The sequence below is a fragment of the Mastacembelus armatus genome, chromosome 17 (genome assembly GCF_900324485.2).
Source record: "Mastacembelus armatus chromosome 17, fMasArm1.2, whole genome shotgun sequence".
NCBI classification, from domain to species: domain Eukaryota; kingdom Metazoa; phylum Chordata; class Actinopteri; order Synbranchiformes; family Mastacembelidae; genus Mastacembelus; species Mastacembelus armatus.
In genome coordinates this window covers 23418199-23436221 of record NC_046649.1, presented here as the reverse complement: position 1 = coordinate 23436221, position 18023 = coordinate 23418199, and the positions used below count along the sequence as shown (strand labels likewise).

Sequence of the window (18023 nt, the reverse complement as noted above, 5' to 3'; positions counted from 1 at the left end):
TGCAGGTTTTGGGCTCAGTGGCAGGCAGACTGCCTAATGGCCAACAATCTAAACACCTACAATGTATAGAGCTGTGCACGATAAAGAATACTGCACGTGTCTCAGCGCGTTTGGGTTTTCCTACAGCAGATGCAGACATGGACCGGCTCGAGTCCAGAGGGATTTGGTTTTGAGAAAGTAAAACACTGGGGGAGATGGGGAGCCACTTTTGCTGTGTTACATACTGGTAGACGCAGTTGAAAAAACACGGCTGAATGAAGACACAACTTGATGCTTCAGCCAGCCTGGTGGTTAATTATTGATCAGTTATTGGCGTAAAGCCTCTTCCTCCAGACAGATGTGATGCAACTGCAAAGGCTTCACAGAAACAACCTCAGCCTGACAGAATCAGAAAACTCACAGCTACAAGTGTGTAAAGCGGATAAAAAAGGCTGTTGGTGTCTGATGGAAAAAACAAGCTGCTGTCTGCAAAGAAAAGCCAACCACGTACAGCTCTGTGTCTCAGTCCTCTCGTCACTTTACTGAAGCTAAATGTCTCATTTCTTGGGGATCCTCTAAGACCTCCTCTGGGGCTGCTGAACCAAAATGAACCTAAGCTGATAATAAAACACCTGTGGCTGAAATAGAGCTGCCGCTTAAATTCAATTATTTGGGTTTTCAGGCAGATTGGCAATTTCTCAGAAGAAACTTTGACCTGCTGAATCAAATTTCCCTCAGAAATGAAGAAGAAAGTAGCACAGATGGAGGGACCAGGATCATTCTAGGACTCCTGTGTCCAAGAAGGCCGAGCCCTAAATGTCTTACTATACTATCTTTAACCTGAAGTCCATCCTAATAGACTGTGCTGTTCAGAATAACACAACTTCTCATGCTGAGCTCAGTTAGATAAAGCAGGTAGCAGTTGTATAACTGCTCTGAGTTCTTACATGGTAAATTTTACACATTTTCTCTCCTCCTCTTCGTGTTTCTGCATCTTTCTTGCTTCTTCGTCTCAGTCCATCCATCTGTTTCTGTCCTTTAATCCCCGTCCCACTTGCCTCTCTTTCCTATACATGTGCCACGTTGAAGTGTTGCCTCTGCATCATAATTCTGTGGGTGAGGAGTGTGAATAACACTTCCCCTGCTGTCAGCACACACCACTGAAGTGCCCTTGAGCAAGACACTTAACACCCAAAGAGCTCCAGTAAAGCAGGATGGTGCTTTAAAGCTGCAACAGCTCAACTGTGCTCACTGATCTCTAATCATGTAGTTTGTTCTGGTCTTTATCACATATTTAGGCTGGTGAAACACAAGCAACATGTGAGGCTCTGCCATATGTTATATCCATCAGTCACACACACACAGACACACACTCACACAACACCCCATATCAACAAATGACCTCAAGTTACCTCTACTTGATGGTGTCAAACAGCAGAAACACAAACTGGGTTCATCACTTCCTGGGTGCTAAGATTTCACAGCAGGCACCCATGAACCTAAGGGGACCGTGCTCTCGCTGAAGCCGGTTTCGGCTGATAAAAGGCCGAGTTTCTTACACCAGGACATATGGAGCGGCCATATTGGACGCTGCATATGTTGTGTTGCAGAGAAACACACGTGCTGTCAGTCGAACACGACACACATGAGGAGCTGAGTCAGTCTCTTCAGATCACTGTGTTAAACTCTCACGTCTAATGAACCGAGAGGAAAATGGTGACACATGTTGTGCCGATCAGCAGGTGAGAAGGAGGGAACGCTAGTCGGATTCTTTTGCCCTGAGTTGAGACTTTCAGGCAGAGAAGGCTGCAGACAGGCTGACCCTGCATCACATTAAATCAAAAATATCCAGCAAGACTGGACAGCAGATTAAAAAGTACCAGGAAAAAGGTCATCGTGCTTCTGTCGCATAAAATGACAAGACTGCAGTCATGAAAAAATAAAAATTAATAAAGCTCCAAAAACTGCAACTGTTTAGAGATAATAATGCCCCACGAGAGGAAAGTACGATGATCAAGGTTCTTATTATTTTTCCTGACCTCGGTTTGTGGGAGATTTACTTTGCTTCAACACTGTGTATAAAACAAGTTTTCATTTCTGGCATCAACAGAAGAAGCTCATTCAGACACAAGCTCTGCCTGACAAGACCAGTTTTTGGGGAAACAAAGTCGTGAAACTTTGGTTTAGAGCTTAAATGATGGTGATGGTTTCACTAACTAAAATAATACAAAAATAATAATAATGCACATTGATGGATCGAGACAAGCTCCATGTGTTAGTAAAGTCTGTGAGTTATATACTGAGTGGGACAGTAAAACATAACTTCTAGTAAACTGTAAAAAAACAAGTTACTGTAGTTATTAGTTACCAGTAACAGCTGTAAATAACAAAAGCACAACATAGTTGTGTAAAAATAACTCTCAGATACAAATCTGTGACTCTGGCAGCTAACTGAACTCTGAGATGTGCAAACGCAGGAAAAACAAACAAACAAAAGGTATTTTCCTGCCTGCTGGTATCGACTGTCACTTCTGGCAGACGGACAAAGCAGACGCCAAAATCACAGCACTGGTAGGACAGGAGCTGTAACGGATCCAGACTGATCTGACAGAGGAAAAGGTCGACGGCAGCGAGGAAACAGCCTGAGAATATGAATGACGGCTTCACTCCACAACTTCAACATCAGAGGGAAACACACAACAACACAACACAACACACACACAGACCAGCAGAGCTAATCAGATGGAGGGTGAGACTATTAATTATTGATGTTTTATTAAATTCTAGCCTGGATTCATTACTGCCTGACAAACTGCTACAGAAACATGGAAGCTGGATAAAAAGGTGCTCACCACTGACTCTCATGGAAAAATCTTCACTTTCTATCTTTACTCCTGACAACGGGGACGAGGTTTTCTGTCTGCAGTGCTCAGATTCCACTGCCAATTAAATCAAACATGATTTCACACAGATGTCTTTGCTTCTGTCGACTGAACCAACCAGACACACGTTATTCTGACACCAGCTGCCTGTGATACAGTAAGTCCACTTAAATCTGCTCAGGAGATTAAAACAACCACATCAGGAGAACCAAAGGCAAAAGCAACTTTGCCTGTGAAGAGAGAGTGTGGTAACCTACTTCACACACCACCTGTTCCATCAGCAGCTCCACTTATGTAAGTTCAGAGTGTGAAAACACTTTCAGCCTGGGTCCAAAGCTGAAACCTCAGTTCAGACTCAAAACAGCTTAAATTTGAAGAAAACCTTGTGATCCTGGCTGCCAGGTTGCATCACCCATCAGCCCCAGTGACACACAGGAGGAAACTATTTCCCAGCACAATATTAGGTTACAACTTAAGTGGAGTACAAAACTTCATTAATGGACTGAGACTCCACAGGTTCTCTGAGATCCACACTGTGCAGTCCTCTCTACACGCTGGGGCTCAGCTGCGCATTCATCTCAATACGTCGTTATTAATAACCATGGAGCACGTAGTGAAAACGCTGTTTCATATACTCACACGAACGCGTGGTAGAGCAGCGCCCATCCTCTCGGCCTCTCCAGCGCATCGTAGATCAGGTTCTGGATCCTCCTCTTGCGGATGTTATTCCTCTTGACCGGCCGGGTGTAGTTCAGGGGTGTCTTGGCCAGCAGCCCGATGCCGATGCCCTGAGAGCCCCGCTTAAAGTCATCCCGACCCGGAGCCACGAGCAGCAGGGCTCCATCCTTGTCCGCTCCTCCGGTGCCTTGGTCCAGTAAGTCCCCGAGAGGAGCGCCGGAAGGCTTCTTCTGCTCCTCCGAGCCGCTAGCGACGGTCCTGGACCGGAGCCCCATGGTCAGTGCTGGATGCCCGGTGTGGGCAGCATGCCATGATCCGGGCGCTGGATCCGGAGACACCCCTCCTCAGCCGCGGGTCATTTATGGATGTGGTCCCCGGCGCGAATGGAGATGCTCAGCAATCTGGCTGGAAAATCGAGAAGAGGAGGAGGAGGAGGAGGAGGAGAGATGGAGGGAGAAAAACAGCGTGTTACAGCTCTGATTCTAGGAAAGCATCGGTACGTTGCTGAGGACGAAAAGCCCACAGAGGATTCAGAAGCTCTGTGCGTAAGAATCTGACAAAAACACACGCCCTTATGGTCGGAGCGGCACAGGAGTAGACCAGTGACACAACACAGGAGGTGAGATCACCACAAAGTCCGATAAACTCAGCGTGAAGCACCAGAGGCGCGCTCCGAGACCCCTCTTACAGGATCAGAGGCATTTTACGCACGATTTCAGGCGATGTTAAAACGTGACAATTAGTCACTCAATCTAAAACCCAAATGGGCATCGAGGAATAATTTCTAAACACCACAATCCTCCCAAACCACCCCCCCTCCCCCTCGCGCACACCGGAGAGACAAAGACCTGGCATTACGCTGCATCCTCTCCCACACTTAAACACAGATACATGAGGCACCTATGGGAGGAAACCAGCTGAAGACAAAAACAGCGACCAGCCGCGCCGAGCCCTACCAGCAGCGGATCCCGTGCATGGCTCGTGTCTCCGGGGCGTCAGCCTCCATCCACCTGCAGAGGGAGCGGCGCTGAGGCGGCGGGGTCGGAGGGTGGAGACGGAGGATGGCGAGCAGCGATGCCGCGAGGAGGAGGTCGACGGTGAAACTGAAGAGGAGGAGAAGCAGGAGGGAGAAAGAGAGAGAGGATCAGACTTTCATCAGCAGCCACGCAGGCATGACGTGCGCGCACACTCACACACGCACGCTGGTGTGAGTGTGAGTGTGAGTGTGTGTGTGTGCGCGCGCGAAATGAGACGTGATGTTATCGGGAAAACACGCGTGTAAATACAAACAGGTGAGAACACGGGGACATGCACAGTGAGGCGGAAGCGCGCATGATTTAAAAGCACACCTGAAACACGCACAGGTACATGGATAATCAAAATACTCCATTATATTCAGTAAGTAAAGCGGCATTAGAAACCACATGAAGCAGTGAAATATTAAAATACCAAAAGCACCAAAGGTGTAAACTATTTACTTTACTTGAGCTTTACCTCCATTTTATGACCTTATACTGTTAGTTCAGTTATCTGAGAAGCAGCTACTCATTTAGGTTATTATGACTAAATGTAGTCAACAATAAATGATCTCTTCTTCTTACAGGTTAAGATATTCTGTAAAATCAATAATTACAACCCAAATAGATTACTCTGAATCATTCTGTGCCCTAGAAGTTTTATTTTTGCTGATGACACTGTTTTTCCTTTAAAGGTGGAGTATTTCTACAATGGTACTTTCAAAGTAAATGATCTGAGTACTTCTCCCTACTATTACAGTTACAAAAACATGTCACATGTACTGATATGGGAGAATTTACCATTAAAAAAAACACTAGAAGTGACCCACTTAATTTGATGAAGTATGGGCACCTTAGTATTATGAATTTAAACAGGCAGGCTCATTTAGATAAAGAACACAAAACATATTTTATTTATATATGGTGTACAGCACTCAGAAACTAAAATACACATTAAACATTTAGAAGACAAACACAAAAACTGAATATTCAACTGAATATGATGAGAATATATAGAATATATATATAGTTATATATATAAAACATGTTAAATCAACCAGTTTTAGTAATCAGTGTTATTCTTAAATGAATTCTCATTATGAACTTATTGTAAAATAAATAAAGTGGGAACAAAAACGTTAGTTCAGCTTCTGCTAACACGGCTAACGTTAGCGTAAACCCGCTAACAGCATTCTGAAATAAACACTCGGACAAACACACTTTACGGAACTAAAACAAAACTAAATTAACCCACAGACTCAAACGAAGTAAGATTCAAATCCCCGTTTATCGTTTTTATGGATTTTTAACTGTTTAAACACTCCCCTCGCCCTCACCTGCCAACTTCCGGTGGCGCCAAACAATACAGGAAATGTCGTCGTTGCTACGGCTAAAGGTCACGCGACGTAAATAACAATTTCAATGTGACGTTGACAATAAACTTCCTTCCAAATAATATAATGTTTTAAAAAGAAATTGAAATAATTAAAAAAACATTGGTTGGTTAATTCTTCACAGTGTCTCTGGAGCTCATTTAAAAGCAAAGCATTAATACCAACGAACCAAAGGCTGCAGGTAACAGACACCTCACCTGAACCAGCAGCTTTAGTAGAAACTATCAGATCACAGCAGGTGTGAAATGAGCAGTAAAACGAGGCTAATTGATACATGAAAATAACGAAAAACTAGATTTTTTTTTTTTTGCATATTTGAACTAAAAGAAACGCAATTTTAAATGAATCCAGATTTAGTGAAGTCTTGCATATTTCACCAAAATCTTCCATCTCTATCAATCTCTATTGGCTCTTTGTGCGCCAGGTCTAATTACCGTTGGATGATGCAGCAGTGGTGGAAGAAATATTCAAGGTCAAGGTCAAGATCAAGGTCATTTTTATTTATATTGCACCTTTAAACAGCATCAGTGGTGATCAAGGTGCGTCACAGTAACATACTACAATGATAAAAAGTTCAAAGTTTAAAATGTAAACCAACAGCTTAACCCATGAAGCCAAATAAAATCAGGAATAAGAAGTTTAAGAAATTTAACTCACTAAGACCAACATATCCAACAATCATAAATAGACCTGAGAAAAGAGATATGTTCTCAGTCACAACTTGAAGGCAAATAAAGAAGATGATAACCTGACAGATTGAGGTAGCAAATTCCATAATACGGAAAAGGCTCTATCATCTTTAGATTTCAAGCCTTGTTGAAATGAGGGCATGAATAACTGTCTCTAGATCACTAAAAGACAGAAAGGATTTAACAACAGAGTTGATTTGCTTGTTGAATTTTAACTCTGAATCAGCTCCTTCAGTAAAAATACCAAAACAACAGAACAGAAATACTTAAATAACAAGTCCCCCATTTAAAATCCAACTGAAGAAAACGTACAGAAGTGGTATAAATGTACCAAAGAACCAAAATTAGAAGTAAATACTGAACAGATGAATAATGAACCCTAATGGCTCAGCAGCATTTTACTGCAGAAGCAGCTCCAGGTCATCAGCACCTGTAGGGACTGTGCAAGTAGCTTTAATAGGTCACTTCAGTCAAATTACAAGAAAAAACAAATACATATATATATGTATATAATTTGACACTGGGTCTCTGCTACTTTTTAATGATAGTTTCTCTAAAACTTTCTAACATCAAAATACTAAACAACCTTAATGTGAAAGGTGAAAATGATATATGTACACAGCTACATCTGAAATAAAGTGTTTAATATTCTGCTCTACTCTTCTGTAAGTAAGAAGGAAAACAATTACAACAACAAACCTCATAAAGGAGGAGAGCTGCTGTAATATAGACACAGTAAATTAAACACTAAAGAAACACCCATAAATAACAGACAATGCTCATCATCAATTAAACTGAATCTGTGCTTCCCAGGAAATCAAATCCTCTGTGTGACCACACACAGTCTAACAGGATTTACCCACCAGAACAGAACAATCTTAAAATAGATGAACTGCTCATCCCGCTGGCCTTCAGCATTCCTACTTAATTGTGGGCGGGAGGAGGATTTGACTAATTATCTGCATGAAAAACGATGGTGTGTAATTGAAAAAGCAATAATTTGACTGCAGCTGTATGCCGCTCTGCCGGTTCACAGCTCGGACACAGTTCATACGGGCAGATGGGAATCGGAGCGTGAGCCGCTGGTTAAAGCTTTCTCATAAAACAAATTGTCCTGCTGATGCAGTTTCTGTTTGACCATTGAATCCCCTGACGTTAGCCAGTGCTGTTCGAGTCTGTTTCAATGTTCTGGATCTGGAAAGTTTCTCTGACCTTTTAGCCTTCTGAAAGAAGCCCGATCAGGGTCCAGCTCAACAGACTAAAATGTTTCTCACTTCTTTCTTTCTTTTGAGCCATCTGAGTTTTTCTGATCTGTTTGTGTTTAAACAACTAAAACAAGTCAAATGTGGTGGTCATGGTTAAAAGAAACTAACACTGACAGCTGAAAGCAGATGGGATTCAAACTTCTCATCATCAAACTTTATCTTTACAAAGATCCTGTTTTAAACCCAAAATACCAAGTGCCTCATAAATAATGATCCACATGTTTCTCCATAGTTCCTGCAGCTTCAGTCTGAGGAAGAGACTAAACAACATCCTTTAAGACCTTATGAGACTCATCCACTAATCACATCCTGCCCTGTGGCACTGTGGTTTTGGTTCCTAATAATTTGATTTTAGTACCTTCTTTACCGCCTGGTGTGTGAATGAAACTATGTGATGCTGCCTCTGGTGTGTTTCAGAAACAGGTGGCGTTTCCAGACTTCAAAAATAAAATAAAATCACCTATGAAGTGTTCGTACCTGCAGCTCACCTGCACGTCCCTGACAGGCAGCACAGGCTGAGGGAGTGGGTCGATAGAGCTGGCCGCACACTCCAGAGCACGCTGTGAGTGTCAATATGTGGGTGTAGAGTGATTGGTGATGGACGAGGCGACGATCGATACCCGTGTCCATGAATGGAACCAAATTCATCATCCATGTAATCTTACTGGCTGAGAGGGGCACGACGTCCCTGAGCAGGGACCATCCGTCCTGCAGGCGGCTGACAGCAGACTCTGTCCAACATTCACCTGCTCTCACCTAAACTGTCTCACGTGCACCAAGAGTGTTTATATTCATGTTTGAAATACTGCATATAAATCAGTTCGATTTGTTCTTTATAGAACCCAAAACTCTAATTTTCATCAGTTCAACTTTATCAGTTTCATGATCGTTTAATGTTTCATCCCAGTGGTGGAACTGGGCTTCCAGACTTTCTCTATTATATTTCTTCACAAGCAAAAGACATTTTCTCAACTCACCATCAGTTCATCCATGTCTCACAGGTCTTTCCAGGTCTTTCCAGGTCTTCCTGTCAGGTGTGGAGGGTGGCTGTTCTATGATTTGCTCTGCCCCCTCTCCTGCAGGAGGCGAGGCAGAGCCGGACTGGTGTTTGGAGTCCGCTGGATGAGTCTGCAGGTTGAATCCTCCCTAATAACACACGGCTGAACACATAAAGTACAGTGGTGGCTGTGAAGTGCAGGGCTGAAGTGAAAACTGAGGAATAAGCAAACTCCTGTGCTGTGGTTCAAAGTACCACTCACATCAGCAGACAACAGGTGACACAGTAAATTAAAGAAGTGCTGAATTGCCTTGAACCTGGGTCCTTGTTCTCCAGGAGACTCAGCTGCTGATTGCTCTGTCTTTGTTGATAATAAATAAAAAACTGCTTCATCTCGTCTTCTTTTCTGTGGGTGAAGTCCTTCAGTCTGTGCAGAAATCTATTCTGATCAATGCACTTCACTTTTTACACTGCGCCTCTTTTCTTTGCTACTGCTGCTAATATCATCATTCTGCTTCTCCACGTCTCAGTTTTACTGTTGTTGTCTCTGTTTACAACATCAGGTGATCAGCTGGTCTGCTGGTCTAGTGAAGCCACGGCTCTCAAGAGTTGATGGTTTGTTCCATTTGTCCATATTTATTCACTAAAATAACTTGGCGTCACGTCCATACATGTATTTGTTCTTATTTGTACTCTATATTTTCAAGCACTGTGAGATGGACACAATAAATCCAGGAAACTACAGGAATGACCCCAGAACTTAAAGATTCACGTGGCAGCAGATTCAGCCCCGTAGTGTCCAAAGAAGAAGAAAGAGTTTATGGTTCTTGTTTGTGTTTAAAATGGACCCAGAACCTTCGACATATTCAGATTATTGTGAACACAAGGTCGCAGGTCTTGTATCGCTGCCTGTCACACGCTGTCAGCTGTGATGATGAAAATAAATGACCGTCTGCTGACTTGTGACTTTCAATCGAAGAATGTTTGGTGTTTTTGTGCGATTTGCACGAGCAGCTTTCCACACAAAGACTGTAAATGATGATGGATGTCATGACAGAGCAGAGCAGTTTCATTACACACAGATAAGGTTGGTTACATGAAGTCAGATTGTGCTTCTCTAGAAGCTTTCACTGAATTTCACAGCTTCTCATTTGATTTTCTGTTGTAGGTTTGAGTTTACAGGTCAGGGTAAATATGTGGACACACAGCTTTCCCATTTGTGCTTCCTGTGGATGTTGTTTCTAAGAATGTAAGTGAATAAATGGAAACAATCCCATCACATCCAGTCTCCTGCTTCTGTGTTTCGGTTAAATTTGGTGAGTGGAATCAGGATTTTTTGGTATGTTCCTGTTGGTAAGTGACTGGTTTGGTTTCCTGAGCAGTAAAAGAGTCTTTGTTGAATAATTGAAGCGGTTATATCTGCATGATGTGACCAACTCTTCAGCAGCTCAGGCCACATGTTTTATTCATCATCTTCATCAACTGTCACAATAAAAGGTCAAAAGACACGGTGGGAAAATGTACCCAGGAGGTAATGGACAGAATGGGAGGAATCATAATTTTCAGTTTCACAGATCCAGCTGCTCTCGGATCTCAAGGAAAAGAGATTTGGTTTCAACAAAACAGCAAGATGGGCAGAAACAGAATCCCTGAAATCAGCACTTAATTTCAGTGGAAGCGTCTCCAGCAGAGTGTGGCTCCTGTTACATTAGCTCTGTGGTTAGAAATCCTAATAAACACGATAGATTCGATTAATGAGGTCTCAAGCTGTAGATCAGCCTGTCAGAAACACATTCACTGCTGTGGTGCAGGGGGAAAGTTGCAGCAGATGTTTCCAGAGGTGCAGCTGTAAAAAGCCACTGTCCACCAGCTGCTCAGCAGCAAACAGCAAACAGACACAGTCAGAGACCAGCTGTTGAACATAGTGGAGCATTTAGCAGCTGAAGAGCCAGAGATTTCCCTCAGGAGGTGGTGGAGACCAAACCCAGAGCTCAAACTGAGGGAACACTGGTCCGCATGGACCAGCAGGTTGGTCTGTGGCTGCTGGATGATGGGAACAAAGTGGAGAAGACTGTGGCAGCTAGTTGCCAAAAATCAGTTGATGCAGCTTTACATTAAACTTAATATCCTCTAATTGAGGACACTCAAGCTTCCAATCAGAACCTAATGGCATAAAACATCTGCTGTAGCAACAGAGGCATCCTAAGTCAAACTGAACTTTATTTTCTAAATAAACCGGTGACAAAAAGCATTTTGGAGATGATGCTAACTAGCAGCAGCAGTAGTGCAGCAGTGAATTACCTTGATCTTTGTGTTCGGTTTGGTTGTTGGAGTCAGTTTTAGACACAAGAACATCAGCCCTCAGACTGTGGATGTGGCTGGCTCAGAGACTAAGGGGTTTCTGGGCTGGTAAACCTTCATGAGAAGAACCCGTGAGGCCGTTCTGGGATTCGTCCTCTGGAGACGCTCGTTGACTTTAAACAGTCATGAATCAAGCTGCATGAATAATGACTCCAACTGTCGGATCCCAGAGGATCGAGCTGCTGATCTGACACAGTGCACCACATTCAACCACTCAGCACACATGCTTAGATGAGCATATCAATCTGACCCCTGTGAGTGAAGGCAGGTACCCAACATACCACAACATCTGGTGGATCAGTTCACCCAGAGGCTCCGCCTCCATAGATCCTGAGCCCTGCGAGAAACCACGTTTTAAATGATCATTATTATTATCAGTGCAAATTCAGGCACATCTGGAGCAGCTGCATTGATTATTGATTTTCCGAGCTACAAGGGGTCATATGGAAAGGTTGCTGAGCAAGCAGCTTTTACAGTCCATCCCAAGCATGTTTTTTTTAATTTGATCGGACTGACTGAATTCTGCTGATTGATTGTTATGATTAGAAAAGCGTATAGTGACCAAAGGGTTTGAGGAGGGCTGGACAGGAAGGAGCTGCAGAGATGGGACTATTTGCTGTCAGCGACAGAAGAGTTCTGAGAAATGAAATTAATCTGCAGCATTTCGCCACAGAGACAAAGGGAGAGATGTGCTTCCCTTTAGCTTTGATGCTAACAGCAGGAAAATGCTGCAGAGCGAGCCGCCCACCACAGCTCTGCGTCTGTCCTTGGCTGCAGCACAGGCCGTCCGGTCCGGCAGAGACACAGAAAGAGCTGGAGAGAAGGGGGAGCTGCTCTAAGAAGAATGGCTGAATAATTCATTCCTCAGAGGAGAAGACGAAGGATGGAGAGTCCAGAGAAAAAAAGGAAAGCCACTCAGGAAACAGCATGAAAATCTTTGGATTTCTTCCACATGAATCCTTGAAATGAGTCTGTGAAAGACGGTGCCGAACATTTAACCTAAATGTTCATCTGCAGCAGGGATCCAATCTTCTCGGCATTATTTCTGCCCAGGGCGAGCAGCCGTGCGGCGTCCTCGGAGGACGTCCCCCTGCAGAGTGTCGCCGTGGTGTTAATTAAGCCGAGCTGCAGCTACCTGAGACTTACTGTTCACCTGCAGAGGACAACACATGCTGATACTGACACCAGGCCACAGAGCCACAGGAATCACAGAGCGGCCGGGCTATTAATCACACGGACACTTGTGCTAATGTCACCGTACGGGCCACGCTTCAAAGGTCAGAGGTCACATAAACAAGGTGAGAGTGAATCCTGCTTTGTTGGAGATTCAGCCAAACTGCAGAAGTAACTGCAGAAGTAACTGCAGACAGGCTTGTGTTTGCCACCTCGTCCAGACCAAGCTCCACTGCTGTTCCCGGTATGACAGTACCAGGGCCAGAATATGTTTCATTACATTTGAAATTTAGCACAGACATTTTATTTTATTCTCAAAAAGCTAAACTAATCACTAATGTGATTCTAACACTGTAGATAGATTTTTTCTCCCAGTGCCACCAGCACAGTGACAGTTCTGGTCTGAATGAAAAGTCCAGTCACCTCTGGGATGGACTGTTACATCTCATTTTTACTTTAGTGCTAACATGCTAGGCTAATGCAGTGTGTATCACATCAACAACTACCCACCCAGCTCGGTTCAGCTCCTCCAGGCTGATGATAAGCGTCATCAACTGTGTCAGGTAGGTCTGAGGAACAGTACGGTCAGGTCTGTGTGACCCGGGTCACCACAACGAGCTGATGGGACCATCTGCCATCAAGGCAGCAGAGAAACTTCACTGAGGCGGCGATGAACCAGACAGAAACTGATGACAGAGGAGAGCAGGCTCAGGGTGGTTTATGTCTCTGTCATCACACAGGAAATAAATATGTGACTCTGAGTTCTGATCAACTCCAGTCTGATTAAACAGAGATGAGGTTTTTCCTCTTTACAAAGAGAAGAACGGGACTGTGACCTCAAACAGAAAAGTAGGATTGTCAGTTTTAAGAAACCAGGTGACTCTGCTTCTTTGTGTGGACGTCTCATTTTAAACACTTTACAGATTAACCCAATGTGGCAAACGTGGATTTCTGAGACTGAGGACAGAAAGTGGGAAAAGAACTTGCTGGGTCTTTTCGTTTGGATGCGTCATAAATTACAGGCTCTGGGGCAGAGCACTGGCCTGAAGGTTTGATTCTGGTCGGGGAAGTTTGATACGTCACAACCTGTCTAGTGCTAATTATGGAAAGTCCATTCAAGTCCAAAAGAGCCAGGGGTTGAACCTCAGTCTCAAAAGGCAGACCAGGGGAGGAGTTTTACTTTAACGTCACAGGACAGTCTGATCTGAAGTCAGTGTTCTGTGCGGCTGTGGCTCAGACACGATAAACCGGGTTAGACCAGTGAGGATGAGGAAGCATAGGCTTCAATAAGTGAGGAAGGTTTAAAAAACAAACACTGCACTACCCAGAGTGATGATAAAGTGATAAAGTGAAATGATTTGTTAAACATCACTAATGAAGCATTTCCCACAGCTGATGTTTGGGTCATGTCACTGGGCAGAGAAGATTCAGTTCAGTCACCATGAAACCAACGTCTTATCTGCACAGCTGCACCACCACATGACAGACCAGGAAGACTGTTTCTTCAATAATTCATGAGCCTGTGCTGCCAGCAGACCACTGATCAGCTCCTCCTCTCATCACACTGGGCTCAGATCTGGGTCGAAGTAATTCACGTCCTATGAAGGTCTGCAGTGTCCAAACAGCAGAATGAAACACAGGACAGTGATTGGTTGGAAACACCAATATTCATGTTTCCATTTGAAAAAAAATCGTATTGGAAAATTTGTTGATATTGTTTAACCATAACTAATTAAATAACAGCAAGATAGAATCTAATCTGACCCGTCCTGTAGGGCACCAGGCGTGTGCTGCCACAGATCTACGTACAGATCTGTGCTGAGCCACATACTGATGCAGAGGAGAACAGCTCGTCCTGCAGCTCAATACAATACTTTCATCTGTGCGGCGTCAAAGCTGAAAATCTGCTGGATGATTCGAGCCACACAGTCCAAATATAGAACGGTGGATGGTGAAAGAACAGGAGCTGTCAGGAATGAAAACAGGATCTCTCTGCAGCTGTTATGGCACCGAGAGCTGCTCAGGGAGGAGGGCACGGTCGAGGATGGAGCCCTGACCTCTGTTTGTTTCTGGGTGACAACTCGGAGGGAAGCACAGAGCAAGAGGAGACTTCACAGGAGGTTCACAGAGATGAACAAGAACTGTTCAGAGTCCAAGTCCTCTGGGCACAAAGAAGAGGCTCTGTGATCAGAGTCTGGCAGAATCTGTTCGAGCTTTGAGGAGGGCACTCGGGAGAACCGTCACAAGAACAAAGACAACACAGCAGGTCCACAGGCAAAACGGTCGATGGATTTTTCTGTTCTTGTCCTCCCAGATGGAGCTTACAGGGCAAAAAGTGAAACATCTGCAAACCATAACAAAACTTTTATTCCTCCATGTTGCTGGTTCACTCTGACACATCATGTTTAAGGAAACACACTGACAGAACTTTTCAGTTTAACACTAATCTGTGTTTTCTGCACAAGGGAAAGACTCTCATCTATTTACTGTTAAAGGTTTCACAAGTTGAAGCACCGACTATAAACCAGCTCACATGTGGGAGACACAAAAAGAATATTGGACTTTGGATGGTGATTAACAGGAATCCTCCATGTCTCTTGTTTTATTTATTAAATTCTTGTCTCAACTTCAAACCTGTGGTTGATATTACAGATGTTCCTGCAAATCAATACCCCAATAAAACATCACAGTGAAGCAGATTATTGAGTCTTTCTGTAAACAGGAAACCCAAAGCTAATCCCATTAAATCCACACACCTTACTGGTTCGAAGGTGACTGATACCTGTCAAACGTCTGATGCCTCATATTTCAGTTTTCCTGCCAGCAGCAAACTCTGCTGGGTGTCACTGGCGTTTGACTGATTGGAGGGATGGTGTTGACAGACGTCTGTTTGGGGTTTTATATGAGTGGGGGGACGTCGGGGTCGTCCACAAACCCTTCAGAGAAGCTGCAGTCACCTGTGGCTGCAGGTGGACCCGTCCTGGGCGTCTCCAGCGGACCCGCTTTGGCGCTGGGGCGTGGTACGATGTTGGCGAGGTCGAGGCCTGTGTGCTTGCTGGGGTCCACTTCCAGCCTCTCAGGAACATCGTTTTTCCTGCAAAGTGACAGATCAGAGGATCAGAGTGGGAGGGAACGAGCCTTTGTTTTACTTTCATAGAGCAGAACAGAATGTAGTGATGTTTATGTAGGAACACGTATCACTGAGCATGTCAGCAGTAACAACAACAACAACAGGTGTGTTATGTTTGTTTGTCTCTTCAGATTTTCTACCACATGAGCCTTAAATTCTTTCAGCCAGTTTGTCAGAGCTCAGGGACGACCACAGTGTGTGTGTTGGTGAAACACACTGAATGTAAAGGTGATTGTGTAGTAAAAACTTCATCCATTGACCTTAACCTGCAGTGAACTACTTCTAAGGCCTGTTAAGGACTTTAAAGCTCCATGAATGTGTCTATTCACAACCTGGAGCTGATTTGATTGAAAGATGTAGTTTCAGCTATAAAAACTATACAGACACAGAGTCAGTTCCCCTCAGGGACCCTGACTGTCATAATTACCTTCTTCACCTGATGACTCCGCCGGGTGTGTGTGTGTGTGTGTGTGTGTGTGAACAGTTAACAGATTACAGTCGAGACGAACGTTAATGTCCAAGAACAATAAATCTGTCAAAGCCTCCAGATTAAATGTGACTGTACAAGGTCAGTGTGAGACCTGATATATGTGATACAGTGTGTGGTTCAAAGGTACAGTGCAGGGAACGCCATTAAACACCCCCCAACACACACACACACACACACACACCCACACACCCACACAATCTGTAAACATGACTGTGCATCTGTGTAATAGACACATAAAACTCATTTCTATGTATATGAGGCTCCTGAGCTGTGAAATAGCAAATGAGCGACCACACGTCATAAACACTGTGTTTCTGATGAAAACATGCAGATCTCGACACGTCCTTTTATTTTATGTGACATTTTTAAAGGATCAGACTTTGGCAGATTATTGAAAACTCTGTTAGTTCTGTGTGAAATGGATTTAAATATTTAAATAAATTTAAATATCTAAATAAATATATAAATACAAATCCTGTTTGCTGAGTATTTGCTCAGATTTCTTGATTTATATTCAGAGAGTGTTGTGTTTGGTCTTTATTTGTTAGAAAACCTGCCCTTTCCCCCTGAATATAAAGTGTAAACACAGTTCACCACAGAGCTCAGACCAGGCACATTGATACTTTCACTGCAGGCTTCATTCAAATGACCAGCTCTGCTGCAGAGAATGGGAAAGTAAGTGAGACCATGTTTCTGTGGACGGAGGAGGAAGTGTTTGCATTTTTAGAATCGGTGTTTAATGAATGTGATACTGAACAGCAGCTTGATTGGAAAATGCAGCTGGTACAGGAGAACATACTGTAAATTCCTCTTCAGCAACTGAAGAGGAATAAAAGGCTGCAGTTTGACAAACTGGGGTCAGGAGTTTAACGTGCACAACAAGACAGGACCAGTAACGCCCGGTCTGAACCTTTAAAGTAGGAACTACCGACGGTCTAAAAGCCAAACAGTTCACTGGGAGAGGAAATGAATAAATGGAACTGGAGTTACTGCAGCTCCAGTGGAAATTACTGGCACTACACAAACAACCTAAAAATCACTGTTTCACAGCAACGTGTCTCTGATCCCTGTAATTAGAACCAGATTACAGTCCTTTGCCCCCACAGCTCCTACCAGACTGTTCTGTGGTAATTACAGTCCAGTGAAGTTAAGGATTAGCTTGTTATTTCCCAATATATACTGAAGGTCTAAAGGCTGTTTCAAAGCCTGATCATTGTTTTAGTTATCTGACCTTAAGGTGGTCCAGTCCCCAAAATACTAAAATAATAATTCTAACCCTATTTATTTTACTGACTTTACTGAGAAATTAATAAAGTTTGGTTTGAATGGCTCTGAATACTACAATACCCATGAGCTGTGGTTAGGGTTGCAATGGACGCGAGACCAGTCAGGGGTTTAAATTAGAGCATGAGCAGATTTAAAACTCTCAGTCGCTGCAGTTTGGGGAAAACCACTGGAAACATCCAAAACTGACCAAAGACGTGAAAGTGAATTAACGTAGCAGCAGAAAGAGGAAGCTGTTTTCTCAACATGTAAACTTAATCTAAACAGAGTTGTACCTCTGACTTTTTGTCAAAGATAAGATGATAATTAAATCTAGAGGGTTTCATCTGATCCAAGCTCAGGAACATTGTCTGTGATGACAGTGAGCAGAACCAGAGGTGCCTGGAATTAGCAGCTACAGCTCGGACCACGCTGCAGAAAGATAACTGCGACTAAGCTTTGTCATGACTAAGCTGCTCTGAAATTATCACTCTGGGTTCAGAGATGGGGATGTAATTGAGTTGTAACAGCATCAGCGGTTTCTGTTTAGCGTCTGCAGCCACGACCCACAGAGAACGAGGTTTGGACTGGATGTGATGTCACAGGTCTGATCCTAATCCTATCTGCTCACACTGAGATAAGAACCAGACTAAACAAGTCACATGGACTCAGACAAGCTTGATGTCATGTTCTGCAGGGCCAGATG

General features: G+C 43.7%; 3 protein-coding genes across 17 annotated transcripts in view; 1 reads left to right on the top strand and 2 right to left on the bottom strand.

Annotated features, from left to right (window-relative positions):
• kcnq3 (potassium voltage-gated channel, KQT-like subfamily, member 3) overlaps positions 1-4610 on the bottom strand; it is a 62066-nt gene extending 57456 nt beyond the window's left edge. For both annotated transcript variants that reach the window (XM_026313715.1, XM_026313716.1), the window contains exons 1-2: positions 4496-4610; positions 3501-3944 (exon numbers count right to left, since the gene is read on the bottom strand). In XM_026313715.1, coding sequence (XP_026169500.1) covers positions 3501-3814 — 314 coding nt within the window. In that variant the 5' untranslated portion in view covers positions 3815-3944; positions 4496-4610. The remainder of the gene's footprint in view (positions 1-3500; positions 3945-4495) is intronic.
• LOC113134345 (zinc finger protein 62 homolog) overlaps positions 1-18023 on the top strand; it is a 757491-nt gene that overhangs the window by 489315 nt on the left and 250153 nt on the right. The gene's annotated exons all lie outside the window — the stretch shown is intronic.
• dnaaf11 (dynein axonemal assembly factor 11) overlaps positions 14840-18023 on the bottom strand; it is a 30625-nt gene continuing 27441 nt past the window's right edge. For 3 of the 5 annotated variants that reach the window (XM_026313744.1, XM_026313745.1, XM_026313746.1), the window contains one exon: positions 14840-15528. In XM_026313744.1, the coding sequence (XP_026169529.1) occupies positions 15333-15528 (196 nt within the window). In that variant the 3' untranslated portion in view covers positions 14840-15332. The remainder of the gene's footprint in view (positions 15529-18023) is intronic. The other 2 variants (XM_033325655.1, XM_033325656.1) reach the window with 2 other exon arrangements.